The sequence below is a fragment of the Tursiops truncatus genome, chromosome 4 (assembly GCF_011762595.2).
Source record: "Tursiops truncatus isolate mTurTru1 chromosome 4, mTurTru1.mat.Y, whole genome shotgun sequence".
Lineage (NCBI taxonomy): Eukaryota > Metazoa > Chordata > Mammalia > Artiodactyla > Delphinidae > Tursiops > Tursiops truncatus.
The window spans coordinates 68,906,266-68,920,511 of NC_047037.1; the positions used below are offsets into that span (position 1 = coordinate 68,906,266).

At 42.5% G+C, this 14,246-nt stretch overlaps 1 protein-coding gene across 1 annotated transcript in view; it reads right to left on the bottom strand.

The window, feature by feature from the left end:
- Nucleotides 1–14,246, bottom strand: part of ATP13A5 (ATPase 13A5) — a 101,774-nt gene that overhangs the window by 45,240 nt on the left and 42,288 nt on the right. Inside the window, 5 exon segments of the mRNA XM_033855208.2 lie at nucleotides 2,097–2,102; nucleotides 4,825–4,911; nucleotides 7,727–7,877; nucleotides 9,550–9,611; nucleotides 13,824–14,015. Of these exon segments, the coding sequence (XP_033711099.1) occupies nucleotides 2,097–2,102; nucleotides 4,825–4,911; nucleotides 7,727–7,877; nucleotides 9,550–9,611; nucleotides 13,824–14,015 (498 nt within the window).

Sequence of the window (14,246 nt, forward strand, 5' to 3'; positions counted from 1 at the left end):
CTGTTGGATTCTGTTTGCTAGTAGTTTCTTCAGGATTTTTGAATCTATGTTCATCAGTGATATTGGCCTGTAGTTTTCTTTTTATGTGGTATCTTTGTCTGTTTTTGGTATCAGGGTGATTGATGGTGGGCTCATAGAATGAGTTTGGGAGTGTTCCTCCCTCTGCTATATTTTGGAAGAGTTTGAGAAGGATAGGTGTTAGCTCTTCTCTAAGAGCTTTGTTTGATAGAATTTGCCTGTGAAGCCAACAGCTTCTGGGCTTTTGTTTGTTGGAAGATTTTTAATCACAGTGTCAATTTCAGTGCTTGTGATTGGTCTGTTTATATTTTCTATTTCTTCCTGGTTCAGCCTCAGAAGGTTGTGTTTTTTAAGAATTTGTCCATTTCTTCCAGGTTGTCCATTTTTTTGGCATATAGTTGCTTGTAGTAATCTCTCATGAACCTTTGTATATCTGCAGTGTCAGTTGTTACTTCTCCTTTTTCATTTCTAATTCTGTTGATTTGAGCCTTCTCCTTTTTTTACTTGATGAGTCTGGCTAATGGTTTATCAATTTTGTTTATCTTCTCAAAGAACAATTTCCCATTGTTTTTGCTGTCTGCCCCGGCTTTTAGTTTTATAGATTTTTGCTATTGTTTCCTTCATTTCTTTTTCATTTATTTCTGACCTGATCTTTATGAGTTCTTTCCTTCTGCTAACTTTGGGAGTTTTTTTGTTCTTCTTTCTCTAATTGCTTTAGGTGCAAGGTTAGGTTGTTTATTTGAGATGTTTGTTGTTTCTTGAAGTAGGATTGTATTGTTATAAACTTTCCTCCTAGAACTGCTTTTGCTGCATCCCATAGGTTTTGCATCATCGTGTTTTCATTGTCATTTGTTTCTAGATATTTTTTTATTTCCTGTTTTATTTCTTCAGGGATCTCTTGGTTATTTAGTAACATACTGTTTAGCCTCCATGTGTTTGTACTTTTTACAGTTTTTCTTTTCTTATCATTGATAACTAGTCTCATAGTTTTGTGGTTGGAAAAGGTACTTGCTACGATTCCAATTTTCTTAAATTTACCAAGGCTTGATTTGTGACCCAAGATATGACCCACCCTGGAGAATGTTCCATGAGCACTTGAGAAGAAAGTGTATTCTGTTGTTATGGATGGAATGTCCTGTATATATCAAGTCCATCTGGTTTAATGTGTCATTTAAAGCTTGTGTTTCCTTATTTATTTTCATTTTGGATGACCTGTACATTGCTGAAAGTGGTTGTTAAAGTCCCCTATTGTTATTCTGTTACTGTCAACTTCCCCTTTTATGGCTGTTAGCATTTGCCTTATGTATTGAGGTTCCCTATGTTGGGTGCATAAATATTTAAAATTGTTATATCTTCTTCTTGGATTGATCCCATGATCATTATGTAGTGTCCTTCTTTGTCTCTTGTAATAGTCTTTATTTTAAAGTCTCTTTTTTTCTGATATGAGAATTGCTACTCCAGCTTTCTTTTGATTTCCATTTGCATGGAATATCTTTTTCCATCCCCTTACTTTCAGTCTGTATGTGTCCCTAGGTCTGAAGTGGGTCTCTTGTAGACAGCATATATACGGGGTCATGTTTTTGTATCCATTCAGCCAGTCTGTCTTATGGTTGGAGCATTTAATCCATTTACATTTAAGGTAATTATCGATATGTATGTTCCTATTACCATTTTCTTAATTGTTTTGAGTTTGTAGGTCTTTTCCTTCTCTTGCGTTTCCTGCCTAGAGAAGTTCCTTTAGCATTTGTTGTAAAACTCGTTTGGTGGTGCTGAATTCTCTTAGCTTTTGCTTGTCTGTAAAGGTTTTAATTTCTCCATCAAATCTGATTGAGGTCCTTGCTTGGTAGAGTAATCTTTGTTGTAGGTTTTTCCCTTTCGTGACTCTAAATATGTCCTGCCACTCCCTTCTGGCTTGCAGAGTTTCTGCTAAAAGATCAGCTGTTAACCTCATGGGGATTCTCTTGTGCATTATTTGTTGTTTTTCCCTTGCTGCTTTTAATATTTTTTCTTTGCATCTAATTTTTGATAGTTTGATTAATATGTGTCTTGGAGTGTTTCTCCTTGGATTTAACCTGTATGGGACTCTCTGTGCTTCCTGGACTTGACTATTTCTTTTTCCATGTTAGGGAAGTTTTCAACTATAATCTCTTCAAATATTTTTTCAGACCCTTTCTTTTTCTCTTCTTCTTCTGGGACCCCTATAATTTGAATGTTGGTGTGTTTAATGTTGTCCCAGAGGTCTCTGAGACTGCCCTCAATTCTTTTTATTCTTTTTTCTTCATTCTGCTGTGTGGTAATTATTTCCACTATTTATCTTCCAGGTCACTTATCTGTTCTTCTGCTTCATTTATTCTGCTATTGATTCCTTCTAGATAATTTTTAATTTCATTTATTGTGGTGTTCATCATTGTTTGTGTGCTCTTTATTTCTTCTAGGCCCTTGTTAAACGTTTCTTATATTTTCTCCATTCTATTTCCAAGATTTTGGATCATCTTTACTATCATTTCTCTGAATTCTTTTCAGGTAGACTTCCTATGTCCTCTTTATTTGTTTGGTCTGGTGGGTTTTTACCTTGCTTCCTCATCTGCTGCATATTTCTCTGTCTTCTCATTTTGCTTAGCTTACTGTGTTTGGGTCTCCTTTTCACAGGCTGCAGGTTCATAGTTCCCATTGTTTTTGGTGTGTGCCCCCAGTGGGTAAGGTTGGTTCAGTGGGTTGTGTAGGCTTCCTGGTGGAGGGGACTGGTGCCTGTGTTCTGGTGGATGAGGCTGGATCTTGTCTTTCTCGTGGGCAGGACCATGTCCGGTGGTGTGTTTTGGGGTATCTGTGAAGTTAGTAATACCTTAGGTAGCCTCTCTGCTAATGGGTGGGGTCGTGTTCCTGTCTTGCTAGTTGTTTGGCTTGGGGCGTCTAGCACTGGAGGTTGCTGGCCGTTGGGTGGAGCTGGGTCTTAGCATTGAGACAGAGATCTCAGGGAGAGCTTTCGCCAATTGATATTACATGGGGCTGGGATGTCTCTGGTAGTCCAGATTCTGAACTTGGCTCTCCCACCTCAGAGGCTCAGGCCTGACACCAGGCCAGAGCACCAAGACCCTATCAGCCACATGGCTCCAAACAAAAAGGAGAAAAAAATTTAAAAAAATAATAAATTAAAAAAATATATTAAAATAAAAAATTAAAAAGTAATAATATTTAATTAAAAGAAGAGAGCAACCAAACCAATAAACAAAACCACCAATGATAACAAGTGCTAAAAACTATACTAAGATAAACGTAAAAATCAGGAACAGGTCAGTTGCAGACTGCAAACCTTAAGTCTACAGCTGCTCCCAAAATCCACCACCTCAATTTTGGGATGATTCGTTGTCTATTCAGGTATTCCACAGATGCAGGGTACATCAAGTTGATTGTGGGGATTTAATCCGCTGCTTCTGGGGCTGCACAGAGAAATTTCCCTTTGTCTGCTTTGTCCACACAGCTCCTGGAGTTCAACTTTGGTTTTGGCCCCACCTCTTCGTGTAGGTTGCCCTCAGGCATCTGTTCCCTCCCAGACAGGATGGGGTTAAAGCAGCGGCTGATTAGGGGGCTCTGGCTTACTCAGGCCAGAGGGGAGGGAAGGGAACGGTAGTTATAATTGGAATGCAGGGTGAGCCTGTGTCAGCAGAGGCCAGCATGATGTTGGCAACAGCCTGAGGCGTGCCGCGTGCTCTCCCTGGGAAGTTGTCCCTGGATCACGGGACCCTGGCAGTAGCGGGCTGCACAGCCTCCCGGGTTGGGGAGGGTGTGTGTGGATAGTGACATGCACTTGCACACAGGCTTCTTGGTGGTGGCAGCAGCAGCCTTAGCGTTTAATGCCTGTCTCTGGTGTCCACGCTGACAGCCACGGCTCGTGCCCTTCTCTGGAGTTGGTTTAGGCAGTGCTCTGAATCCCCTCTCCCTGCGCACCCTGAAACAATGGTCTCTTGCCTCTTAGGCAGGTCCAGACTCTCCCGGACTCCCTCCCAGCTAGCTGTGGCGCACTAGCCCCCTTCAGGCTGTGTTCACGCCGCCAACCCCAGTCTTCTCCCTGGGATCTGACCTCCGAAGCCCGAGCCTCAGCTCTCAGCCCCGCTGGCCCCGGCGGATGAGCAGACAAGCCTCTCGGGCTGGTGAGTGCCAGTCGGCCCTGATCCTCTGTGCGGGAATCTCTCCACTTTGCCCTCTGCACCCCTGTTGCTGCGCTCTCTTCCATGGCTCCGAAGCTTCCCCCCGGCCATCCCCTGTCCCCGCCAGTGAAGGGGCTTCCTAGTGTGTGGAAACTTTTCCTCCTTCACAGCTCCCTCCCAGAGATGCAGCTCCCATCCCTATTCTTTTGTCTCTGTTTTTTTCTTTTGCCCTACCCAGGTAGGCAAATTTCTTTGGGGAATTTCTTGCCTTTTGGGAAATCTGAGGTCTTCTGCCAGCATTCAGTAGATGTTCTGTAGGAGTTGTTCCACCTGTAGACATATTTTTGATGTATTTGTGGGGAAGAAGGTGATCTCCACGTCTTACTTCTCCGCCATCTTGAAGGTCCCTCCCAGCATGTCTAGTTTTGAAGTCACTTTATGCCTTAGCACTTTGCACAGTGCTCGAGCATACGTAGGTACCTCATGAGTGTTTGTTGAATAAATTAATGGATAAATTCAGGAATGAAGGAATGAGCAAACTGACCATGGATACTGTTAGGCTAAGACAAAATAATAGGAATATAAAAATATGTAAAAGACAGGGGAATTTCACCAGTTTTAAGGGGGAATATTTATATAATTTAAAAAAAGCAAATCATACCCAACTGGCTTTTGGTCCTGGTTTTATTATTATGTTGGAAACTGATATCCCAAATTTGCAGTAGTCTACATTGCAATCTTCCGTTACCTGTTTTAAAATGAAAACATTCATAAGATTCCTTAGAGAAAAATAATAAGAAAGAAATATCTCTCTAATAAATATCTAAATAGCACTTTAATCTCTTCAAAACCCTTTTCATGTATTTTCTCTTGTAGGCCAATTATCTTAATACCATCATTGTCAAATTTCTGTTGTGTTGATTTATATTAAGGACCTTATTGTAAAATGCCAAAAAGCCAGAATTATTGTGACTACATTTTAAGTAGTAATTGGTGGAGGAAGTGCGAACTACCGCCCATTGGCTCTTCCTAAAAGGCATGTCTTGTAAATGGATGAGGGTTGAAGTGGAGATCTACTCTCCAATATACCTGAGCACACTAGCTCTCAGATGACAGAGGGTTGAGTCTTGAGATAAACACGATACTATTTCTTATGCTCTATCTATGCTACTAGCTTAATTCGTTAGCTAGAGAGTTACAAGTTAGCTGCTAGCAAATTAGAAAGCATATTTGAAAATAATTTGTATTCTTTGGGTGTTACAACAGTATAAGTTATACCATCTGAGAAACCAATGTTAAGCTAAAATATGGTAAAGGCAGTCAGATATATAAATAGCACAAGTCAGAAAATTGGAGACAACATCTGGTTTCCACTCTATCACTTACTTGTTCAACCTTGGGGATATCACTTCATTTCTGCAGATCTCAATTTCTTCTGAAAAATATCATGACATCCCTTCTAGTGCTCATATTCTTAGAGTCTGTAAGGACATTTTCCCTCCCTGTTACGCTTAGTGAAAGGAACTACCAAAAGATATTTAACTAGAGACTCTTTCTCATCCAGCTTTAAACTCAATGAACAATTTGCACTTTCTTTGCTTGGGGTGGATATAACTGGTCTTAAAGACAGTACTTACAGAGCTAATACTATAGATTTATGTCCTCACATAAGACCCCAACTTGTATGTCATTTGTACAAAGAGATCAAGCCTCCTCCATTGGAGAAGGGGGCACTGTTAGAACCAGGATCAAAGTCACATACAGCAATAATGACCATGTGCAACTCCTCACTGTGTCAGCACCAATGATGCTGGTAAGGACCTTGCTTATAAAAATTACACTGATTCCTCTCCATTAAGATCCAGAAAAGTGATTTTAGTCTTGCCCTTATATTGTGAATAAAAATATTTCCTGCCATATCAGCAAACAAAGGACATTGGAACCATCAAGCCAGCACATTACAGCTGCCTAGATGGTGAGCCCTCAGGGAACTCGGGATAGAAATAGGATGCCTGCCATCTAGCATTCAGCCTCTGCAGGCACCCCTGACAGTGCACCCTGAGGAGACTCAGGATGAGAAAACACAGGATGCTGGCCCCAGAGAGCTGAGGTGCATATCAAAGGAATGATTTCAGTGAGCCCAGACTCTTGCATTTTCCCATACATAGAAAAGTGCTGAATTCCTTAACTTGAGATATCTTGTTGCCTTTAATTAACAGTAATCTTTTGATTTGACTACCTGGTCTTTGTTGCAAAAACTCCTATGTATCCTGGCTGCCCCTCCCCGCTCAACTTGCCTCTTGTAGTCCGTCAGAATTATCTGAGATGCTGTGCCCTGGGCTTAAATCCTCAGTTTTGTCTGCCACATAAAATACAACTCTCGACTTTTAGGTTGTGAATTTTTTTTCAGTCGACAATATCAAGCATTTCTCCACAGCAAATGCTCTCTTTTGAATTTACTGATACCAGAAATTTCCCTGTTTACCAGGTTTGGCCTTTTATTACTTTGGCCTCTAGAAAGCTACAATTTTCCTACAATAAATCTTTGAGTTAGCCTCTTTGTGAGGTGTTCTCCATGTCTGTACAGTCATCTGTTTTCATTCCTTTACAACTCTGTTTAAATGCTGTCCTGTATTTTGTATGTCACTATAAGTAGCTTTAGAACATTTTTTTGGAGGGCAGAACAATGTAGTTGATTAACTAACTAATGAATGAATGAATGCTCTCCATGGTTTGGGCACTTTACAATGCATGCCGCCCCTTCAGGCTCACAGTCTCAACGTGCTCCTGACTGAGGCATTATTATCCAAATGCGCAGATGAGGTCATGACTCAGAAGCTTGTTCTGGATTTGGGGTCTTGCATCTAGAGAGTGGCGGAATCAAGAGGTTTTCCCACTGTGTCATGACAGTCACCAGGGGAGAGTCTTATAACCTTCAGCTGTCACCTACATTCACCTCAGGAAACCGAACCCATTGGATCGAGGGACCTCCATTCTGGTTTTGAGACCTATACTGTCTAGTACAGTAGCTACGAGCCACTTGTGGCTATTTAAATTTAAATTAGTTAAAATAAATAAAATTTAAAATCCGGTTCCTTAGATGCATACCCACAGTTCATGTGTTCAATAGCCAACGTGGCTAGTAGCTACTGCCTTAGCGGTACTGCTTTAGACTAGTGTTTTTCCAAGAGTGTTTTGTACCATGTTTTGGCCTGTCAAGGTTTTCTGTGGTGAAATAGGTTTAGTAAATGCTGCGTATTATATTCCCTCTTGAATATTCACAATGCACCACACTATATTAAAGAAATCCTAAAGAAATCAACTTAACTTTGTTTGAACAGCAGTTCTCAAATTTATTTGATCATGGAACCCTAGCTCATGTTGCACTAGTTAATAGAGTCTTGGAGCAGGGACTGGGAAATTCAGGTAGGATCAGACCCTCATTCACATATTGTTATGAATCTTCTCTGGGTTTCAACCAAAGTTAGAAATGCCTTGGAACGCCTGGTAAGTATTTCTTCCAGTTTTCCTCATTCAGTAGAGCCAAGAAATAATCACCTTACTCAAGCTGTGACCTCAAACATTTTGAGGTCCAGTGGATCTCCCTGGATGGTCCTGTCGAGAAGGATCAGAGAGTGGCAGCTGGCCATGGCCACACACAGTGGGCCCCAGGGCAGAGCTTTGCCAGAGGCAAAGCTGTGGACTTCCTGGAAACTGGTAGAGAAGATCATTAGTGAGTTAAGATCTTCAACAAAATCATTTTGCACACCCTGCCCCTTAAAATCTTATTAACATAAGCTTCAATAATACCTAACCCCTATGCTCAAAAGCTTCAATAGCTCCCTATGCCCTGTACGATAAATTCCGAGTAGAGTACTTGGGTATAATCACAGGGGCTTTTGTCAGGTTGCCTGCCACCAGCCCACAAGGTGGCAGTGTTGCAGGAAGGCACATTGTGGGAAGGCTCAGAGCTGACATCTGTGAACTGCAAAGTTGCTTCTGTAAAGCCACCCAGGCAAGAAGTCTGCAGGCCAATGGGGTAGCAGGGATGGAAAGGAAGCCTGCCTGCTGGCTCCTTTCTTCTTCAAGTAAAAGCAGGCATGGGCTCAAATATTCTCACTAATTGGCCCTTTGGCCTTCGCCTGTATTTGACAGCAGACTGGCTTGCCTTACCTTCTCTCCTCCCATCTTAGAGCTGAATAATAATTGTTTCTAGTGGTTTCTACTTCCCCCAAACTTTCAGAGTACCAGTGGCAAGGGAGGGAGAGAAGGGGTGGAAACTGCAAACATCCCTTTCCCCTTTCACTGCTCTGGCCAGTAGAGGCCCTACCTGTCTGGACAAAGGCCTGGCCTGGGCATCGGAGCAGCCAGAAGCAGAGACACACGAATAGGGCTAGAACCCAGGTATCTTCTGCAACGTCACACTGCCTGACTGCTGTTCTCTTGTGCCAGTGCTGAACCCAGTCCCGTCACCATCCTGGAGAACGCTTGCATGACTCCTTCAATAACAGGAGCCTCAGCCAGAGTTTGGAGCCCAGGTGGGGTACCCAGAGCTTAAGAGCAGAGGTATCTCCACTCTGACTGAGAAGGCAGGTCCCAGCCCTGCAAGAAACGGAGCTCGGCGGCACTCTGTGAAGATGGGCAGTCTCTCCTGTCTCTAGCTCTGTTCTAGGGTAGTGTCTATGTGATTGCCCTCTCTGCTCCCTAGTGCCAGTTTTTAAACCATGTCTGTAAAAATTCTAGCCATTCCCCCTTCAAAACCTATCTCAAATGCTGTCTCCTCCAGGTGGTATTCCTTGATCCATTCATTTTCAAAATGAATTCCTACCTTTTATCCACTATGTTATTATAAAAATCAGAAATGTGGTTTTTTGTCTTTTTTATCAAGCAATCTTTATTATGTCTTCTTCTGTTTCGTGATATCTGTACCTTAATCATAATTCTTTTCCTGGCCTGTGTAGTACATTGAAGGTGCGTGCATTTGCAACTTTTATCCAACTAGAGTGTGAGCTCCATGATGGGGGGAGATGGAGGTTTTCCTTTCTGGATTTCCTACCTCACAAGCCGCCCAGGAAGTCTGTGTGGTTTTTAATTAAGCATAGTCCTGATTTCACTCTTTGCTTTTTTGTTTTATTCATTCAACTACCTAATCATCCACTTTATTCTATTCCAGTTTTCATGCGGAGTTTGAAGACCTGCTTTCCCCGTCTGATTCTGAACTTAGAACTCATTTAATTTAGCACGTTAGACTAATGGGGAGCTGGTACCAGCCAATTATTATGTATATTTTTATGTGAGATTCATCCCTCAACACAAGAAGGATGAATTGAAGTGTCACCTGGGTAGCCCCACCAATCACACACTCCATCTTCGCTAAAGGGCCTACCAGTTGTCAGCAGTAGGAACAGTCCCCCAGAGGTCCAGTCCATCTTCTGTAAGAGTGCCAGTCTACAAGATAATTAGAATGGGTTTTAGCAGAAGATTTAGAGCTTTTAATTATATCATGATTTACACAAAACTCAAGCTCCTAAGAAATTACAGTATATTTAGTTGTCCCAAGCCCTTTTATTTAACATTAAATGTGTTTATTTGACTAAAATTTTTTTTCATTATTGTGTTTATCCACAGTAAATGTGATACTCAGTTTTCCATTAGCTTTCTTTTTTTCTTCCAAGACAGATTTTAAAAAATTTGTATTCTCCATTTGTTCAAAGATTCCTTTTTAAATTAAATTTTATATTTTATTTTTAGTGAAGTATAGTTGATGTAAAATATTCTATAAGTTACATATATATAATATAGTAATTCACAATTTTTAAAGGTTATACTCCATTTATACTAATTATAAAATATTGGCCAAGCCCTTATTGGTAAACATCAAATTTTAAGTCAGAGAAGAGCGCCTGAAAGAAAGATTCAGCATGTGACAAGTGATTCCCAAAAGACGGTGTTGAAAATTAGGTGAGTCCAGTCATTAAACAGTACAAAATGCAAGTGTTTTGTTTCTGTTTGTTTATTGTTGTGACCGTTGCTGTTGCTGAATGAGAGAGGTTTAGTGGATAGAAATCCAACAAGAACCAGCTTGAGTTTGACTTTTCAGTTGGCACCTGCTGTCTTTCTAAACCAGAGCTCAGAATTTTTTTCTTTCTTTGCAAGACTATTTACTTCCCAGTCTGCCATCTGGTTCACAGCTATCTTCCTAAAAATATGGGAGACATGGTGACTGTCCAGATTGATAATGAAATGTTGATAAAGGGCTTTAAGGCTACAGAGGGAAGTAAAGTGCTAATAATAAATATTAATTAATGCCCAGGAATGGGTTTTACTGTTAGATCAAGAGGAAAATGGTTGAGAGAGTTGATTTGCTGTACTATGTGAAAGTATTTGACAGATAATGTAACAGAGAAAGCAAAATGGAACTGAGTACTATCACAGCACTTTTAATTTGCTCATTGCTTCACAGTCAGTTATTAATTACAAACCCCAGTGTCTTTACTCAGTAGGCCAATTGCATTAGGCCTGCTCAACACCCAGTCAGAGTAAGGAAGTGGTTACCGCTGCCTCAGCACTGTCAAGGCCAAGCAGAGCACTGCCAAGCACTAGGGAATATCCTCTTCAACACTGACACCCAGGTCTCTTACACTATTTTTCTTGAAGGTCATCTCAGTATAAGACACTGGAGTTTCTAGTTTTCTATCAAATGGTATCTTTTATCATTATAGCATATAGCATTAGCGTCATGCTTTACAGTGAAGTGCTTACAATGTTTTCACTTCTTACAACTGAGTAAATAGGGTAGAGACATTCTCAGCTTAGGGGTCAAATGAGCAGCCCCAGGGTCTAGGGGCCCGTAGGTTGGAGAGAAAGAACCGGAATCCAGCCCATCTGGAGACTTCCACCAGATGACAAATGTTAAATGAATTCTGCAAAGCATGTGGAGAGACAAAGTCCGTACTGGGCTTCTGGATTAAAGAAGTAAGGAATGTTTGTTTCATTAATTCATTTGGACTTCGTGGAGAGCTAACGTGCCTTTGTGTAAGTTATTCCTTCAAGAACAAAAACCGCAAAACAAAACAAAACAACAAATAAAACACTATCTGCTTCATTTCCCTCCTGTATTTTATAAGGACCCCAACATGTGTGTTTAGATTCCAAATGCTCGAGTGGTTCCATTTCAAAAACAGTTAGCAACTTAATTCAAACTGAAATGTTTTTCTGATGATTAGATTATGTTTTAAACATCAATATCTTGAACATGAAAACAGAGATGATACTGCAGCAAAACAGATATGGGACCATGTTATTTCTCTATGTGAAAATGACCCTTATACAATAAAACTAGCCATAAATGGAAAAAAAAATCTAAATTATAGTTGCTGTTTTAAAGGGAATAAGATAGAAAAAGAAAACTTAGCATACATACTAGCCCAGGCTTGGGCTGAATTGAATAGAAAAGGAAGAGAGAACTTGCTTTAAGGGACTTATAACAAACCAACGTAAACTAGAAATATATGGGAAAAAATGTACTCAGAAGCCCAGTGGTGAATATCTTCTAAGTTGAAATAACACTAGATGGAAATTCAATTAATTGTGGAGGGCTTTATTTCACCATCATGTTGGTAGAGTTTTATAATATTAAAGCTAGAAAGAAACAGAGATCATTGTAGTTCAACCTTCTTATCTTAAAAAGTCACATGGAAACTTAGTATCAAATTCAGGATTAGTTTCTCATTTTGCCCATTCCCAACCAAGAGTCCTTTGCACAATAAGATGACATACGGAGTTTGGACACATCGTCTGTTGAGCATCCCTAAGACAGCCTAGCAAAGGAGCACATGAGGTTGTGGAGGGAAAAGCTTTCTATGGGACGGAAACACCTCTGAAAAAATTCGTGTTAGAAAGAGATAAGTAATGAACGCATTTTCTAAATCTCCCTCCTATATTCAGACACTGGGGAGGCTGCTGGGTAAGTAACAGGAATCCCTATTGGGGGCTGTTCTTTGGCCCTGCATCTAAAAGGAAGCTACCGTTAAGTTAACCTCACAGGACCTTCTTTGTCAAAGGAAACTAGAAAAGAATAGAACTGAACTAATGGAAGAGCTATGCCACTTCCACCTGGGGACCGTCTCTCCAGCCTGTATTCTGCTGTCTATTCCCACCCTCCTTGTCTAGGACTAGAAGCCATCTCTTCCATTGTGCCACGGTAGCCTCCTGACTCAGTCTTAGCTCCCTTTCATCCTTTCTCACCAATTCCCCATATGGAATAAATAAAACATGCCTATAGAGATTTCACCATCTTCCTAAAAAATGAGAAGGGCTCCCATTCTCCTCCACCACCAGGCCCCACTCCTTAGCTTAGCACATCATGCCCTGAGCAATTGGGTTCCTCCACTCCAGCTGCATCCCCACAACACAGCCACGTTCTCGCCACCCAGGGTCCTGCCCCCCACCTGCTGCAGCTCTGGCATCCCTGTGCTGCTGGGCTACTCACCATGGGGCCCATTCTGTCTGACAACCAAAGCCACAGCTCAGAGGTGACCTCCCACCCGTGACAGGTAACTGCCCACCAATGCTTGGCTCACACCCTCCTCAGCACGCACTTCACTGCATTTTCATCGTCTATCCCTTTTACCTGCTTCCTCAGCTATACATGAGCTTCTCAAGAGCTCATCTCATTAACGGCACTCTCTGCCAATGAGGGTTAACGAAAAAGTGGCAAGGCCTTGATCAATTATTCTCATACAAATGAACCGAAGACACGGAGGGACCAGGCCAGGTGCCCTGCCTTCGAGTGGGTAAACCTGCTACCCGAGCCGAGGCGGCTGATGCTACAGCCCCACCAGGTCCCCCGTGGGAGAGCCATGGAGAGGGGTCCTGGGGCCTGTCTGATAACAGCTGTCCCCTCCTCTGGACATACTCCCCTTCTGCCACCTTTCCAGGCTCTAAGCACAGGCAACCTGCCCCAGTCCTGAGTCTTGACACCCTGCGAAGCAAAGGAGAAAAGAGGGGCCGGAGTGGGTAAACACGGGTGGCAGCTCCCTCCCTCCCTTTCCTAAAAAGAAGCAGCGGAGGAGAAAGGAATATGCTCGCTTAAGCTCTGGACAAAGAACTTCGGGGAACAGAAATGTTCCTCACGGGCTTCCCTGGTGGCGCAGTGGTTGAGAGTCCGCCTGCTGATGCAGAGGACACGGGTTCGTGCCCCGGTCCCACAGGCCGCGGAGCGGCCGGGCCCGTGAGCCATGGCCGCTGAGCCCGCGCATCCGGAGCCTGTGCTCCGCAACGGGAGAGGCCACGACAGTGAGAGGCCCGCGTACCGCAAAAAAAAAAAAAAAAAAAAGAAAGAAATGTTCCTCATAAGTTTTGCCTGAAAAAATGTAGTCAATCAGAAAAGCTATTACAGTAAGAGACGGTTTTGAATCCCAAAACAGGCACGAAAATACTAAATTTGACAGGGAAGAAATTCATGATGTGATGGCTAAACCACTTCCTCAGGACTCAGGAAAGCGGGCTTCTAGAATGTGATCTCACACTAGCTCCCTGTGTGACCTTCATGACCTCCGTGTTCCCATCTGTCCCACGAGGGTGCCGGGGTAGACAGGCTTCCCAGCTTGGCTGTGTCTAGAGATCTTTAACCTCCAACCTGGAAAGTTTAGCTCGTACTTTGTCAAAGCACACGAGGTTGATTTGCCTGCACACATTGATTCTCTGTGGGGAGACCCAGAAGATTTTCTTTTTCTTCAGCTTCCTTTGTGCATACACGATGCCTGTGGTCAGGGAGGGCGGCTGGCAGCACAGGAGGGACAGCATGGAGAGGAGGGGCAGGGCCGTGGTTGCAGTATCTTTTGGAGAGACCTGGGGAGGGGAGGGGCATACAGGTTGGCCTGGCAGAGAGGGCCAGAACCCTTCCTGGCACCATCTCCTGCTGCATCACTGGGGTTCTAGAAGCTCAGAATAAGCTTCAGTCTTGGTGGGACTGATGGTTCTCTTGGCTGTGCCTGAGGAATCAACTAATTGTCTTCCACCGCAAAACAAAGGAGACCCCGGATCACCACCTCACGTCTTACTGTCCTTGACCCTGCTTCT